This window comes from Chelonia mydas, chromosome 4, assembly GCF_015237465.2.
Source record: "Chelonia mydas isolate rCheMyd1 chromosome 4, rCheMyd1.pri.v2, whole genome shotgun sequence".
Taxonomy (NCBI): Eukaryota; Metazoa; Chordata; order Testudines; family Cheloniidae; genus Chelonia; species Chelonia mydas.
In genome coordinates, this window is record NC_057852.1 from 141,666,184 (window position 1) to 141,681,032 (window position 14,849).

The 14,849-nt window shown below is 51.0% G+C and overlaps 1 protein-coding gene across 1 annotated transcript in view; it reads left to right on the forward strand.

The window, feature by feature from the left end:
• The window catches only part of LOC102937744 (dedicator of cytokinesis protein 2), a 326,706-nt gene that overhangs the window by 54,821 nt on the left and 257,036 nt on the right, over positions 1 to 14,849 (forward strand). The window contains 3 exon segments of the mRNA XM_043545086.1: positions 4,048 to 4,172; positions 6,944 to 7,042; positions 8,031 to 8,103. Of these exon segments, the coding sequence (XP_043401021.1) occupies positions 4,048 to 4,172; positions 6,944 to 7,042; positions 8,031 to 8,103 (297 nt within the window).

The window sequence follows — 14,849 nt, forward strand, 5'->3', positions numbered from 1 at the left end:
AGTGATCACTCTCCTTACAATGTGTATGATAATCAAGTTGGGCCATTTCCAGCACAAATCCAGGTTTTCTCACCCCCCCCCCCCCCACAAACCCACTCTCCTGCTGGTAATAGCTTATCTAAAGTGACCACTCTCCTTACAATGTGTATGATAATCAAGGTGGGCCATTTCCAGCACAAATCCAGGGTTTAACAAGAACGTCTGGGGGGGGGGGGTAGGAAAAAACAAGGGGAAATAGGTTACCTTGCATAATGACTTAGCCACTCCCAGTCTCTATTCAAGCCTAAGTTAATTGTATCCAATTTGCAAATGAATTCCAATTCAACAGTTTCTCACTGGAGTCTGGATTTGAAGTTTTTTTGTTGTAATATAGCAACTTTCATGTCTGTAATCGCGTGACCAGAGAGATTGAAGTGTTCTCCGACTGGTTTATGAATGTTATAATTCTTGACGTCTGATTTGTGTCCATTTATTCTTTTACGTAGAGACTGTCCAGTTTGACCAATGTACATGGCAGAAGGGCATTGCTGGCACATGATGGCATAGATCACATTGGTGGATGTGCAGGTGAATGAGCCTCTGATAGTGTGGCTGATGTTATTAGGCCCTGTGATGGTGTCCCCTGAATAGATATGTGGGCACAGTTGGCAACGGGCTTTGTTGCAAGGATAGGTTCCTGGGTTAGTGGTTCTGTTGTGTGGTATGTGGTTGGTGGTATTTGCTTCAGGTTGGGGGGCTGTCTGTAGGCAAGGACTGGCCTGTCTCCCAAGATTTGTGAGAGTGTTGGGTCATCCTTCAGGATAGGTTGTAGATCCTTAATAATGCGTTGGAGGGGTTTTAGTTGGGGGCTGAAGGTGATGGCTAGTGGTGTTCTGTTATTTTCTTTGTTAGGCCTGTCCTGTAGTAGGTGACTTCTGGGAACTCTTCTGGCTCTATCAATCTGTTGATACTACAGGACAGGCCTAACAAAGAACCCAACGTCTGCACCACTGTGCACATGCCGCCACCGTCCCATTACCATGCTGCTCAGAGCGGCAGAAGCTCGCTGCTGCCCACGCGGTGGCATGGCTGCAGGGGAGGGGGGACAGCAGGGGAGGGGCCGGGGGCTAGCCTCCCTAGCTGGGAGCTCAAAGGCTGGGCCGGATGTGGCCCGTGGGCCGTAGTTTGCCCACCTCTTCCTTAGAGGCTAACAAATTTATTTGAGCATAAGCTTTCGTGGGCTAAAGCCCACTTCCTCAGATGGCATGCAGTGGGATGCATATATACAGAGCATGCAGTGTAAAATACAGTAGGAAGATATATCTTCCTACTGTATTTTCCACTGCATGCATCTGAGGAAGTGGGCTTTAGCCCACGAAACCTTATGCTTTGTGTGTATATATACACACACAGAGAGAGAGAGAGAGAGAACATGAAAAAATGGGGGTTGCCATACCAACTCTTAATGAGACCAATCGATTAAAGTGGGCTATTATCAGCAGGAGAAAAAAATGTTTTTTGTAGTGATAATCAGGATAGCCAATTTCAAACAGTTGACAAGAATGTGAGAATAACAGTAGGGGGAAAATTAGCATGGGGAAATAGTTTTTAGTTAGTGTATAGACTCATCCACTCCCAGTCTTTATTCAAGCCTAATTTAATGGTGTCCAGTTTGCAGATTAATTCCAGTTCTGCTGTTTCTCGTTGGAGGCTGTTTTTGAAGTCTTTTTGTTGAATAATTGCGACTTTTAGGTCTGTAATGGAGCGTCCAGGGAGGTTGAAGTGTTCTCTGACTGGTTTTTGAATGTTAGAATTCTTGACGTCTGATTTGTGTCCATTTATTCTTTTGCATAGACACTGTCCGGTTTGGCCGACGTACATGGCAGAGGGGCACTGCTGGCACATGATGGCATATATCACATTGGTAGATGTGCAGGTGAACGAGCCTCTGATAGTGTGGCTGATGTGATTAGGTCCTATGATGGTGTCCCTTGAATAGATATGTGGACACAGTTGGCAATGGGCTTTGTTGCAAGGATAGGTTCCTGGGTTAGTGTTTTTGTTGTGTGGTGTGTGGTTGCTGGTGAGTATTTGCTTCAGATTGGGGAGCTGTCTGTAAGCGAGGACTGGCCTGTCTCCCAAGAATCTGTGAGAGTGAGGGATCGTCTTAGTCTGCCCTGAGAGCAAGCTTAATCATTCCCCCGCCCCTCCAGCCCCACTTCCCCAGGTAATAATGCAAAGCATAGGGGAAACTGAGGCACACATGGGCATCATAAAAATATTACAAAAAATTCCCACTTCATCATCACAACATCCTCCTGGATTTGCCTCCCCAGAGCAAGGGCTTTTGCCTACCACCTGCATGGGGGAGCAGGATCAATAGCCTGACTCTTTGTCCATCTAGTGCGCCTGTGTTACAGATCTGGTCAGGCTCTCTCTGCTGGCCACCCACCATATTCTTGGGAAAGGAATCCCATCTCTTGGATCCTCAGGTGTTTTAAGCTTCCAGAGTGTGACAGAGCCCAGGCACTATGCCAGTCTTGGGGGTTCCTAGGCAAACTCTGAGAGTGCAAACCCTCTGTCTAGCACTCCCTCAAAAGCTGTGAACACATGGTCCAGCAGCCTAACCCTCTGAAACCAGTGTTGATTCCTGCTGCCCTATAGCTTAAACACATCCTCTCTCAGAATCCTACTGAAAACACCCTCTCTCAGAATCCCCCCAAAGACATGAGCCTTCTGGGTTACAGTTTAATTCTCTCAGGGCCATGTGGTAAGCATAGCATATAACACCTACAGACAGACTTCACACAGGTTCTAACACACAGATGGTCTTTATGTAATCATATGAGAAATACACAGGTCCATACAAAAATAATAAACCCTACATGCATTCCCCTGCCTTAGTTTCCACACCACTCCAGAGCATTCTTTGGGTTGGGGACCAAAATCCTTCTGCTCCAGTGCATGGCTTGTCCTAAAAAAAGAGTCTTCTTCTCTAGGTTATCATACCTCTTTTGACCTTGGCTAGTCCATGGCCTGTCTTCCTTCTGCCCAAACTTCCTGTGCGTTTCTCTCTAAGTTCCTGTTTATATGCCTCCTCACCCTACACCTCACTTTGTTCTGCCTTTTAGTAAATGTCCACCCTCTATTTCTCCCCTCCCTTCAGAGAGGTAAGGTAAAACTGGTTTCCCCCAGGATGTAGTTACTTTTTAGCATAACAGTTGTGTGGTTGTACAGACAGATCCCCCAAATCATTGCAATCTGTCACTGCAGAGAGAGAGTGTGTGTGTGTGAATGGGGGATGCCTTATTCCCCTTTCTTCTCAGATGGAAGTTGGGATGCTTTGGAGGAGCCCAACACCTGCTAGACTGAACAGGCAACTGAAGTGGGATTTGCCAAATGGAAGAGAAGCCAGATCAGATCATGACTGGCAGTTACTGCAGTGGAACCAGAATTACTCTTCATGGGCCTACTGCTGCTAGCCCTTTAACATGTGAAAGGCCTTCGTCTTGGACACCCCAGAAGCACTGGGTATCTGGCACCTCAGCTGCACAGCGCAGAGGTTATTCTGGTTCCTGCAGTTGAAGAATGGCCAAGCAGGTGGAGAGGGGAAATCAGACTGCCTGTCCTTATAGAGAGACCTACACTAGGAATTTGAGTGCGGCTGGCCTGCCAGCCACTCCTCTATTAAAAGGGGTAGGTGTAAGGGAGGAAATGAAGGGACCATATCAAAACACTAGTAAATGTGTAGTAGGAAACCATTTTTGCTGGTCTCAATGACTGGGAGTGGGCTGGGCTGAGCGGGACTTAGTGGGGCTTCTTGGCTCTAAATTTGAGGAGTCTGTGAAACTGTAGGTGTATGTTGAAGGGTGTGTGTGCGTGTATGTTGAAGGGTGTGTGTGTGTGTGTGTATGTTTGAGAGGTTGTTTTCATTTTAACCAAAGCATTGGCCCATCCCTATGAATAGTCCTATGTGCTTTGAGGTAGGAGAGCATTGAAGGCTCCTGGGGCCACTGGTAGCAGCTCAGGCCTGACCTCACTGCAACCTCGCTGTGTGTTCCTCCCCAGGGGACATCAGGAACGACATTTACCTCACATTGGTGCAGGGTGAGTTTGACAAGGGGAACAAGAAGACGCAGAAGAACGTGGAGGTGACAGTGTGTGTCTGTGATGAGACTGGGAGCATGATGCAGGTGAGTGTGCCCCATGCTGGCCTACTGGCTGTAGTGTAGTGGGAGCCATGGGGTAGTGAGTGCAGGGAAAGGGGAAAACCCAAATCTTGTGGGATTAAACCTGACTGTGCCAGCGCTACTTGACTCCTCACTCCTTTGGAGATGACTCAGGAGGAGCCAGGCATCCTAGGGTTAACTCCATGGACTTCAGAAGTGCTATGTAGAACCAAGCCAATGGGAAAGTGCTGGATCTGGATCTGAACTACACAGACCAGGCACACAGACCTGTCTGGAAGCAGTTTTGCAGTAGTGCTCAGAGGCAATTACCACCTAGAAAGTCTTTGCCAGCTCCTTCACTGCAGGTGGTTGGGGTGTTCTTGGCAGATCACTCCTGAGGGGACTGAGGCTCTTGAAATGGACCTTCAAAATGGGCTTTGCCTCTAAATTTGAATCCATCCTGCATTGTCAAACATTGCTTAGAACAGGAACCAGGCTCTGCCATCACTGTCTGTCTTGAGCTACTCTTTGCATATTCTCTGTGTTGTTAAGTCCCATGCGTTTTCCCTCTAAGAACTGTTTAACAGAGGGATTCTTTTGATTGGTCCCCTTTATATGGTCCTTCAGCGGCCCAATGACATGCATTCCATGGCAGATGCTTTGGTTTCATTCTTAACACACCTCAGATATTTCCAGCTTCATTTCTGAATAACTTTGGCGTTAAGGGGTTGCTGAACTTTCTGAAAAATCTCAGCATTTGTTTATAAATTCAATCCATCTGATACCTAGTATTTTCCAGAGGCATTTGCTTTTGGAGGCATTTAGACATCTGTCTGTACCTTTAGTGGGTTTCCAGCTTTCACATCCATATGTTAAAATGGAAATAATATTTGAGTTGAAGATTTGTAGTTTGGTCTTTATATTGTAGATTTTTGATGACTAAATCCCGTTTTAAGCTGGTGAATGCAGCTGGTGCCTTGCTAATTCACCTCTAAAACTAGAGCCAAAAAGGCTGGGAGAAGGGAAAGAGGAGAATCAGGTTCTTGTAGGGCTTGTCAGAGCCATTCAAGGCCCTCCAGCCTGTCCTCAGATGCTCCTTGGATGTGCATGGTCCTATCCCCACAACATGTGTGTTAGAGACTCCAAATGCCAGAGCAGAGGGAGAGGCTTTGGGTGCTACAGAAGTGAAATGTGGCTTGGCAGCTCCAGGAAAGGCTCATTTAGGAGAAGAGCACAAGGAAGTGCACAGGTAAGGGAAGGAGATTGTGCTCTTGCTCAGGCCAAGCCCTGGAGTTGCTTCTGACAGTACATTGACTCTTGTCCTTACTCATTCCCCAGACGTTTGCTTTTATTTCTAATTAAACTCTCAGCTGATACATTGGATGTAGGCTTGTTAATAATCCAGAGATGCAATCTCTTCTCCCACCCCAGTCTCTCTCTCTATCTGTGATAATGATTTTCCCATGTTACAACAAGACTTGAATCTTGAAAGCTCTCTGGAGGGTTGTTTAGAAGACCTTGGAAGATTGGAGCCAGCTCTGCAGTTAGAGAGGGCATTCCAGCCTAGCAGGGCAGCTTCACTGTAGCCCCATTCACTCTCAGGTGTGGGGCTCTGTCATGGTGTGTATCACTCACCGGTGGACTGGTGCCTCCTCCTTGTCATTCTGGGGATTAGCTCGAGGCAGACTTCCCCATCTGCAGTCTGCACCCCATTCCTCCTTCCCTGCAGCCTCTCTCGCAAGTGTCAGGAACTGCAGCATCCTCTTTGGGGCTTGGCCCTCTGGCTGTGTCATTATCCATGTTCCCCCTTCCGGGAAGGTTTAGCTCCTCAGTAGTCCAGCCACTTCCCCAGTGGTATCTGCAGTCAGTTGTCCTGCCACTTCCCCAGTGGTTAATGGGGGGGACCCAGGCCCCCCCACTACTCCAGATCCCAGCCCAGGGATCCTCTGAACTGCAGTCCCATACTGCATTCCTTTGCCATTACTATCACTGCAATTCCCCGGGCCGCTTCCCCAGGACTACAGCACCCTCCTCAGTCTCAGCAGCCTGGCTGGAGCACCTTCTCTTTTCCCCGCGTTCCTGCCTACACTGCTCTGTCCAAAGTGCTACAGGGTTGCAGCCTACTTGAGGCACAGCCTACTCAAGGCACAGTCTTCCCTCCTCAAGCTCCAGGGAGCCACTGACGCTTCTCTGCCCTGCGGCTCTTCTTATATGGGCCTGCTGGGCCCTGATTTGCTGCTCCTCACAGCCCCTTTCCTTTTGGCTGCTTTCTGCACAGCCTCCCTAGGGCTCTATTAACCCCTTACTAGTTAGTGTGGGATGGATGCCCCATCACAGGCTCTCACTGGGAAGTGCGGCCCAGGACAGGCAATGGTAATTCAGTGCAGAGTGGCACAGCTATAACAAGGACTATGCGTGCCAGGCTGACAGAACAGTGAGGGCAGTGGGGCTGCCTGTTTGTGCAGGATGGCACAGCCGGTGGGTGGGAAGGAGACCATGCTGTGGGTGGGCAGTAAGAAGCCACCAGATGGGATGGCAAAGGCTAGAATGGGCTGGCACAGTCATGGAGCTTAGCATGCTATGACAGGTTGGTGCAGCCAGGGGAATGGGGTACGATAGGCCAGCCAGCTCCAGCCTATTGGTCAGCATGCAGTATTTCTGTTCTTAATGGTTGATTTCCATGTCTGTGGCAGAAATGCTGCAGCTCTGAATTGCTTGGATGCAGGAAAACTGTTTGCCTAGTAATCATAAAAGCTCATCACTAATTGACTCTCCCCTGGCTGTCCACTTCCCAGAATGTGATTTTCCCGGGTGCTGGTGACAAGCCTTCAAGTGAATATCGTTCTGTGGTCTATTACCAGCAGCGGCAACAGCGGTGGATGGAGACAATGAAGGTCTGTTTGAACTTCCCCATGCTTTGGAGGTGGTTGGGGAGGGGATCAGCTGTGATTGGGATCTTGGATATGAAACTGCAACCTGAGCTGGCTGGGTACCACGTGTGCGGTCTGCTCTGACCAGACTCTGCCTGTCTCCTCCTGACTCACACAGAGGCTAGGCAGAGCTGTGAAGAACATCCGACTGCTAAGAATTACAGTTCTCATATTTCTCTTGTGCAAGGAGAATGAACAGCCTGAGGGAGTCTCCTCTGCCCAGAGAAATCCCTCCCCAATGAGCAAAGTTCATAGCATCCCATGCAAACAGAGGAGGGAAGAGGTCAGCTCTGAGACTGAATATTGCTTAATGATCCACTGTATGGAGAACAGGGGTGATCATACAGCTCAGTCCATAGAGGGAGCTGTGACACAAGAGCAAATCCCACATTCATAGAGACAAACATCCATTGTGTCCGTGGGAGCTCCTTTTCTCAAGGTCCTGAAGTCTTGAGAGCGAGGGGAGTAACAGAAGCTGCATAGATCAGTTCTGCACTCCATAGGCAATTCCACAGCACTGCCTGAACTCCCTATGTCTTGCCCCAGCCTGCTGTCCTCAGTGAAACCTGGCTTGCATTCTCTAGGAATTCAGCCCCACTCATGAATGGGAGTATGGCTACATATCGTTAGAGGTGGATATGCACACAGGCATACAGATTTACACAAAGATGCCAGGGTACCTCCATATGCACATGTGGACATGCATGCACAGACACATCCAGGTATGGACACAGGCACACACATGTATGCACAGCCGCGCGCACACAGATGGATGTGCACAGACAGACACATGTTCAGATCTCTACACTTTACTAGTTAAAAGCAGAGTGGGGTTCTGGATTGAGCATCTTAATCCATGGTTGACCTTTGGCTCTATCAAAGCTTAGGTCCTCTGATGCACCTATGACTTGGCCTATTCCCTCCTGTGCTAATGCTGACTCTTCTCTCCTAGATTGCCGTTCCCATTGAGGATGTCCACAGGACCCATCTGAGATTCACCTTCAGGCACCGCTCTTCCAGTGACTGTAAGTTTTCCTTCTGCTTCTGATCTTGTTCTGTTAGTGGTCCAGGCAAGGGCTAGGGCCTCTCCTCTAGAGTCAGTCTGCAGGACTGCAAAAATCATATGGTAGCACAGGGTGGGCAGTAGCACGTGGTTTTGGCTGGGACAGCTTTGCAAGGCTTCCCAGCTGCAGGGAGGAAGCACTGCAACTGCTATGCAGCCCCCAACTGCTTCTGTGCGGCCTGACCTGTCCCTTCTCCACAGTGATTCTCGTCCTCAGAGTTCTTTGACTAGATGCAGCTGTGTATTCCACGCAGGTGTGCACATGCACAGTGCACCAGAGCTGGAGAATTTTGCTTAGCAGTACTCATGGGGCTGGGGCAGCATTCATGCCTTGTGATTGTTGCCCCTCCTCTGGCTATATGAGGCGGCAGTGGTCTGACTCCCCTCCATTCCTTCTCACTGCTCATGGCTGGAGTCCAAGCCCTGTGTGGTTTTCACCTCACAGTCCCTTCTCAGTTACTGAGAGTTTTCTATGTATATAGTTTTCATAGTTGTATAGCTAGTTAGTACCCTTGTTAGTATTAGTAAGTTAGTTGTCCTGGATAATGCCCTCACCAGGGTTCAAACACTGTCCATTGTGTGTGTGTGGAGGGAAGTGCGGGGGGGTGATACCCATTAGTGATCCCCTCACAAGGTGTTTGCTCCTTTTGGGCGAGAGTTTGATTTGTAAATCGTTCTAGAAGGACTCAGGTGGCTAGAGACCTTTGCCTGAAGCAGCACCTCCTCAAGCAGGCCGTGAGGATTGTTTCAGTACCGAGGCTTGAATCAGATCAGCAGTCACCCTCAGGTTCAGTTCCACGTTCCAGGGCTAGTGTCTCTCCCAGGAGACAGGGGAGCCATTTGCCTCCTCAAGTGCACTGAAGAAAAGATTTCATAAGACCAATCGGTACCACTCCAGGTCTTGTGGAGATTCTTCCTCTTCCTCTAAGAAGAGTATGGACCAGCCTCATGCTACTACCGGCATGTGGGATGGAGCAGGTCCTTCAAATCGCTGCCTGGTACTGCCTAGAGATGTGCACGCACCTGCACTCTTGACTCTGGTTCCAGCCCTGGGATGTCTGTTGAGTCTGGTACTGACGACAGTGATGCCAGCACCAGCTCTCTCCATGTCAGTGGCTTACCTGTTGGCAGCAGATCTACTCTGTCTATTGGTTCTGGACTCCTCGGCACTGACATTGTCTTGGTGGAAGATCCCATTTTTGATGCCGGCTCTGTCTGCTGCATCAGCACTGCTGCTGACCTCAGTACTGGCACCGCTCCCGGCACTGGATGCAGCTATGATGTATTTGGCTCTGGTTGTGCCAGTTCCATCATCGGCACCAGTACCTCTTCCTTGCTGGGTAGCAAATGAGTTGGACCAATTGCTTGTGCCATCGGACCTAGCTCCACCACTGTCCCCAGAGACCTGGGGCTTCTCAGGATCCAAGTCAGGGGCCTCCTCCCACTCACCATCACCTGATATGTGTTGAGGACCATTCTCAGAGCAACATTGCTATTGAGACTGGTAGTCAGGACAGGGGCCCCTGGCCTGAGGCCTACTGGCCACCAATGCCCTACCTGTATCCCCAGTGGCCTCACTGGACTCTATGGGATGCTCCGTGGTCTTGGAAGTCACACTCCTCATCCTGTTCCAGAGCAAGATCACTGGGCACATCGGTGGCTGCGGTTGTGGATCCACTGCAAGCTGAGGCATCGGTTTGCTTCCCCTCTCGGGGCCTCCGAAGTTGTTCCACCCAGGTCCAACAATTCAGGGGCAGGACCCATCCCTAGCGCAGCTGCCCGCTTCATCGTCATCCCCTGACAATTCAGTGTTACCAGGCTCCTCTTGTACCTTGGTGCCTGAGGATTTCAAGGCCTACCAGGACCTTCGGTAGCGTATGGCTGCTACCTTGGGCAGAGTTTCTGAAGGAAAATATTTACAAACTACTGGTGCGATAAAGTTCCTCCTCTGCCTTGGTGGGTCCTGCATTTATTGGTGGATTTGTTTGCCTCAGAGATTCACGTCAGCCCTCACTTTGGCCGCTCTCGTGGCTCAAATCTGCCGTTCACTCAGATAACCTCATCACTGGCCAGCATGGGGAAGAAGAGAAGAACAACCCCCGCAGTCTCTGCTGATTCACCATGTGGGTCGGGGAACAGCCCAGAGACCTCCACTCTGGTGGAACCCACAGTCCAGGTCAACTCCTCCTGTGTCTGATCAGGAGTTGGGAGGTTTGGGAGAACCCAGGCCTGCCCTCTGCTCCAGGTTCCAGCCCAGGGCCCTGTGGAATGCAGCTGTCTAGAGTGCCTCCTGTAATAGCTGCATGACTGCTACAACTCCCTGGGCTACTTGCCCATGGCCTCCTCCCAACACCTTCTTTATCCTCACCACAGGACCATCCTCCTGGTGTCTGGTAATGCTTGTACTCCTTAGTCCTCCAGCAGCACGTCCTCTCACTCCCAGCTCCTTACACGCCTCTCCCTAACTGAAGGGAGGTCCTTTTTAAACCCAGGTGCCCTGATTAGCCAGCCTGTCATAATTGATTCTAGCAGCTTCTTCTTAATTGGCTCCAGGTGTCCTAATTAGCCTGCCTGCCTTAACTGGTTCCAGCAAGTTCCTGCTTGTTCTGGAACTGCCCGTTACCTTACCCAGGGAACAGCGATCTACTTAATCTGGGACTAATATATCTGCCTTCTATCACTCTTCTGTATCCACCGATTCCCTTGACGCCTTTGAGGAGCGGTGGGCACTGTCCAGGGTTCTCTGCTCGGTGACCCCGTCCGGTTCCCTCCGCCTGACCCTCTGATTGAGGGATGGAGCGAGGGACACCAGCCACAGCCGTTAGCTGCTGTGAATACCATCATTATTGTCATCTAGGAGAGGTCTTATAATACATGGGTGTACCCCCCTCCCTCCCAACCACCCACCCCACAGCCGTGCCCATCTTGTTGGGCACTCTCAGGAGAGGGAGGGTCGGTGACCCTGGGCGCGGCACTAGGTAACTCGAGGGGGTGGAAGACCACGAGTGTCGAGGAAGCCCCCCCGCTCTAGGCCACCAGGTAACTCAGGAGGGTGGAAGACCACGAGTGTCGAGGAAGCCCCCCCGCTCTGGGCCTAGGCTAACCTGAACACCTCTCCCTCCTGAAAGCTGTTGTGTTATACCTTCTGATTACGTTGTTTTGTTGCTAAGTTTTTCTTTATCTTTTTGTAATTTCTGTAATTGTTACGAATAAATTTCTTTTCTGTTAAAAAAAAAAAAAAAAAAAAAAAACTGCCCGTTACCTTACCCAGGGAACAGCGATCTACTTAATCTGGGACTAATATATCTGCCTTCTATCACTCTTCTGTATCCACCGATTCCCTTGACGCCTTTGAGGAGCGGTGGGCACTGTCCAGGGTTCTCTGCTCGGTGACCCCGTCCGGTTCCCTCCGCCTGACCCTCTGATTGAGGGATGGAGCGAGGGACACCAGCCACAGCCGTTAGCTGCTGTGAATACCATCATTATTGTCATCTAGGAGAGGTCTTATAATACATGGGTGTACCCCCCTCCCTCCCAACCACCCACCCCACAGCCGTGCCCATCTTGTTGGGCACTCTCAGGAGAGGGAGGGTCGGTGACCCTGGGCGCGGCACTAGGTAACTCGAGGGGGTGGAAGACCACGAGTGTCGAGGAAGCCCCCCCGCTCTAGGCCACCAGGTAACTCAGGAGGGTGGAAGACCACGAGTGTCGAGGAAGCCCCCCCGCTCTGGGCCTAGGCTAACCTGAACACCTCTCCCTCCTGACAGCTGTTGTGTTATATCTTTTGATTGCGTTGTTTTGTTGCTAAGTTTTTCTTTATCTTTTTGTACTTTCTGTAACTGTTACAAATAAACTTCTTTTCTGTTTCAAAAAAAAAAAAAAAAACAAAAAAAAAAACTGCCCGTTACCTTACCCAGGGAACAGCGATCTACTTAATCTGGGACTAATATATCTGCCTTCTATCACTCTTCTGTATCCACCGATTCCCTTGACGCCTTTGAGGAGCGGTGGGCACTGTCCAGGGTTCTCTGCTCGGTGACCCCGTCCGGTTCCCTCCGCCTGACCCTCTGATTGAGGGACAGAGCGAGAGACGCCAGCCACAGCCGTTAGCTGCTGTGAATACCATCATTATTGTCATCTAGGAGGGGTCTTATAATACATGGGTGTACCCCCCTCCCTCCCAACCACCCACCCCGCAGCCGTGCCCATCTTGTCGGGCACTCTCAGGAGAGGGAGGGTCGGTGACCCTGGGCGCGGCACTAGGTAACTCGAGGGGGTGGAAGACCACGAGTGTCGAGGAAGCCCCCCCGCTCTAGGCCACCAGGTAACTCAGGAGGGTGGAAGACCACGAGTGTCGAGGAAGCCCCCCCGCTCTGGGCCTGGGCTAACCTGAACACCTCTCCCTCCTGAAAGCTGTTGTGTTATACCTTCTGATTGCGTTGTTTTGTTGCTAAGTTTTTCTTTATCTTTTTGTAATTTCTGTAACTGTTACAAATAAATTTCTTTTCTGTTTAAAAAAAAACAAAAAAAAAAACAAAAAAAAACTGCCCGTTACCTTACCCAGGGAACAGCGATCTACTTAATCTGGGACTAATATATCTGCCTTCTATCACTCTTCTGTATCCACCGATTCCCTTGACGCCTTTGAGGAGCGGTGGGCACTGTCCAGGGTCCTCTGCTCGGTGTCCCTGTCCGGTTCCCTTCTTTTGACTCTTTGACCGCACTCCCGTCCCTGTTATTTCATTAGTTGTCCCCCGTAGTTACTTGGCCTCCAGGTCCTGTGGATCTCCCCCTTAGGCTGGGGGGAGATCCTTTAGCAGTGGGCGAGCTTTAGCCCGCCCACTTCCTGGATCCCAACAGGATCACTCTTCTGTATCCACTGACTCCCTTGACGCCTTTGAGGAGCAGTGAGTGCTGTCTGGGGTTCTCTGCTCGGTGTCCCCGTCTGGTTCCCTTTGTTTGACCCTTTGACCACACTCCTGTCCCTGTTATTTCATTAGTTGTCCCCCGTATTTATTTGGTGTCCAGGTCCTGTGGATCCCCCTCTTAGGCTGGGGCGGGGGATCCTTTAGCAGTGGGCGGGCTTTGCCTGCCCACTTCCTGGATCCCCAAAGGGATCACTCTTCTGTAGCCCTCAGGCCTCATACCAGGCCTCTGATACATGGGCTTATGTTTCAGGCCCTCTTCCTAGTACACCTGCAAATGAGTATTGTGAACCGGCAGGCATTGATATCCAAGTACAATTTTATTAATTGGACAGCTATGTCTAAATTTGTAGAACAGTTACTTGAAGTCTTCAGGGAGGAATTTCGAGTGCTGATAGGTGAGTGCTGTTTGGTGGCCAAGACATCCTTCCAATCAGTTTTGGACATGGCTGATACATCGGCCAGAGCAGAGGTGGGCAAACTACAGCCCGCAGGCCACATCTGGCCTGCAGGACCATCCTGCCTGGCCCCTGAGCTCCTGGCTGGGGAGGCTAGCCCCCAGCCCTCCTCTGCTGTCCCGTCCCCCCCTCGCAGCATCAGCGCGCTGCTCCGCCAGCGCTCTGGCCTGCTGCTCCTGCCAGGCAGTGTGGCAGCATGGCTGGCTCCAGCATGGTAAGGGGGCAGGGAGTGGTGGGTCCAGGGGGGCAGTCAGGGGACAGGGAGCAGGGGGAAGTTGGATGGGGCAGAGGTTCTGGGTGGGGGTGGTCAGGGAATGAGGAACAGTGGGGACTGGATAGGCGTGGGAGTCCTGGAGGGCCTGTCAGGGGGCGGGGGTGTGGATAGGGGTTGGGGCAGTCAGGCAGCAGGGGGTGTTGGATGGGTCAGGGGTTCTGGGGGGGGATAGTCAGGGGACGGGGAGCAGGGAGCAGTTGGATGGGGCAGAGGTTTTGGCGGGGACAGTCAGGGGATGGGGAACAGAGGGGGTTGGATAGGCGTTGGAGTCTCAGGGGGCCTGTCAGGGGTCCTGTCAGGGGTCCCAGAAGGGGGCTGTCAGATGACAAGGAGTGGGGGATGGTTTGGGGATTCTGAGGGGGGCAGTCTGGGGACGGGAAGTGGGAGGGGGCAGATAGGGGGCAGGGGCCAGGCTGTTGGGGAGGCACAGCCTTCCTTACCCGGCCCTCCATATAGCTTTGCAACCCCAATGTGGCCCTCGGGCCAAAAAGTTTGCCCACCCCGGGGCCAGAGTTATGGTCTCAGTAGTAACCATGAAAAGGGTGTCTTGGCTGCAAAATTCGGCCATTGCTCCCAATGTGCTGCAGACTCTTGAGGACCTACCCTTTGGTGGTTGAGTGCTTTTTTCAGATAAGACTGCTGAAACCTTGCACTTGTTTAAAGACTCAAGAGCTCTCTGGGAGTATATACTCCAGAGGTGCGGAGACACCATTTTGACAGCAGCAGCATCAACAGTACTGCCCACAGCGCTCCTTTGGGTGGTCCTTCCCTTCCCTGAGGCAGCGAGACTACCGGAGAAAGGCCTCTGGGTTCTGGGTTCAGCCCGTTGACTTGTCCTCCCCTGGCATTTACCCAGAAGCTGGGAATGGGTGACAGAGGATGGATCACTTGATGATTACCTGCTCTGTTCATTCCTTCTCAAGCACCTGGCATTGGCCAGTGTCAGAAGACAGGATACAGGGCTAGATGGACCTTTGGTCTGACCCAATCTGGCCGTTCTTATGTTCGTATGTTATTACCAAGCACTGGTTTTGACTTATACGTCCAGGGC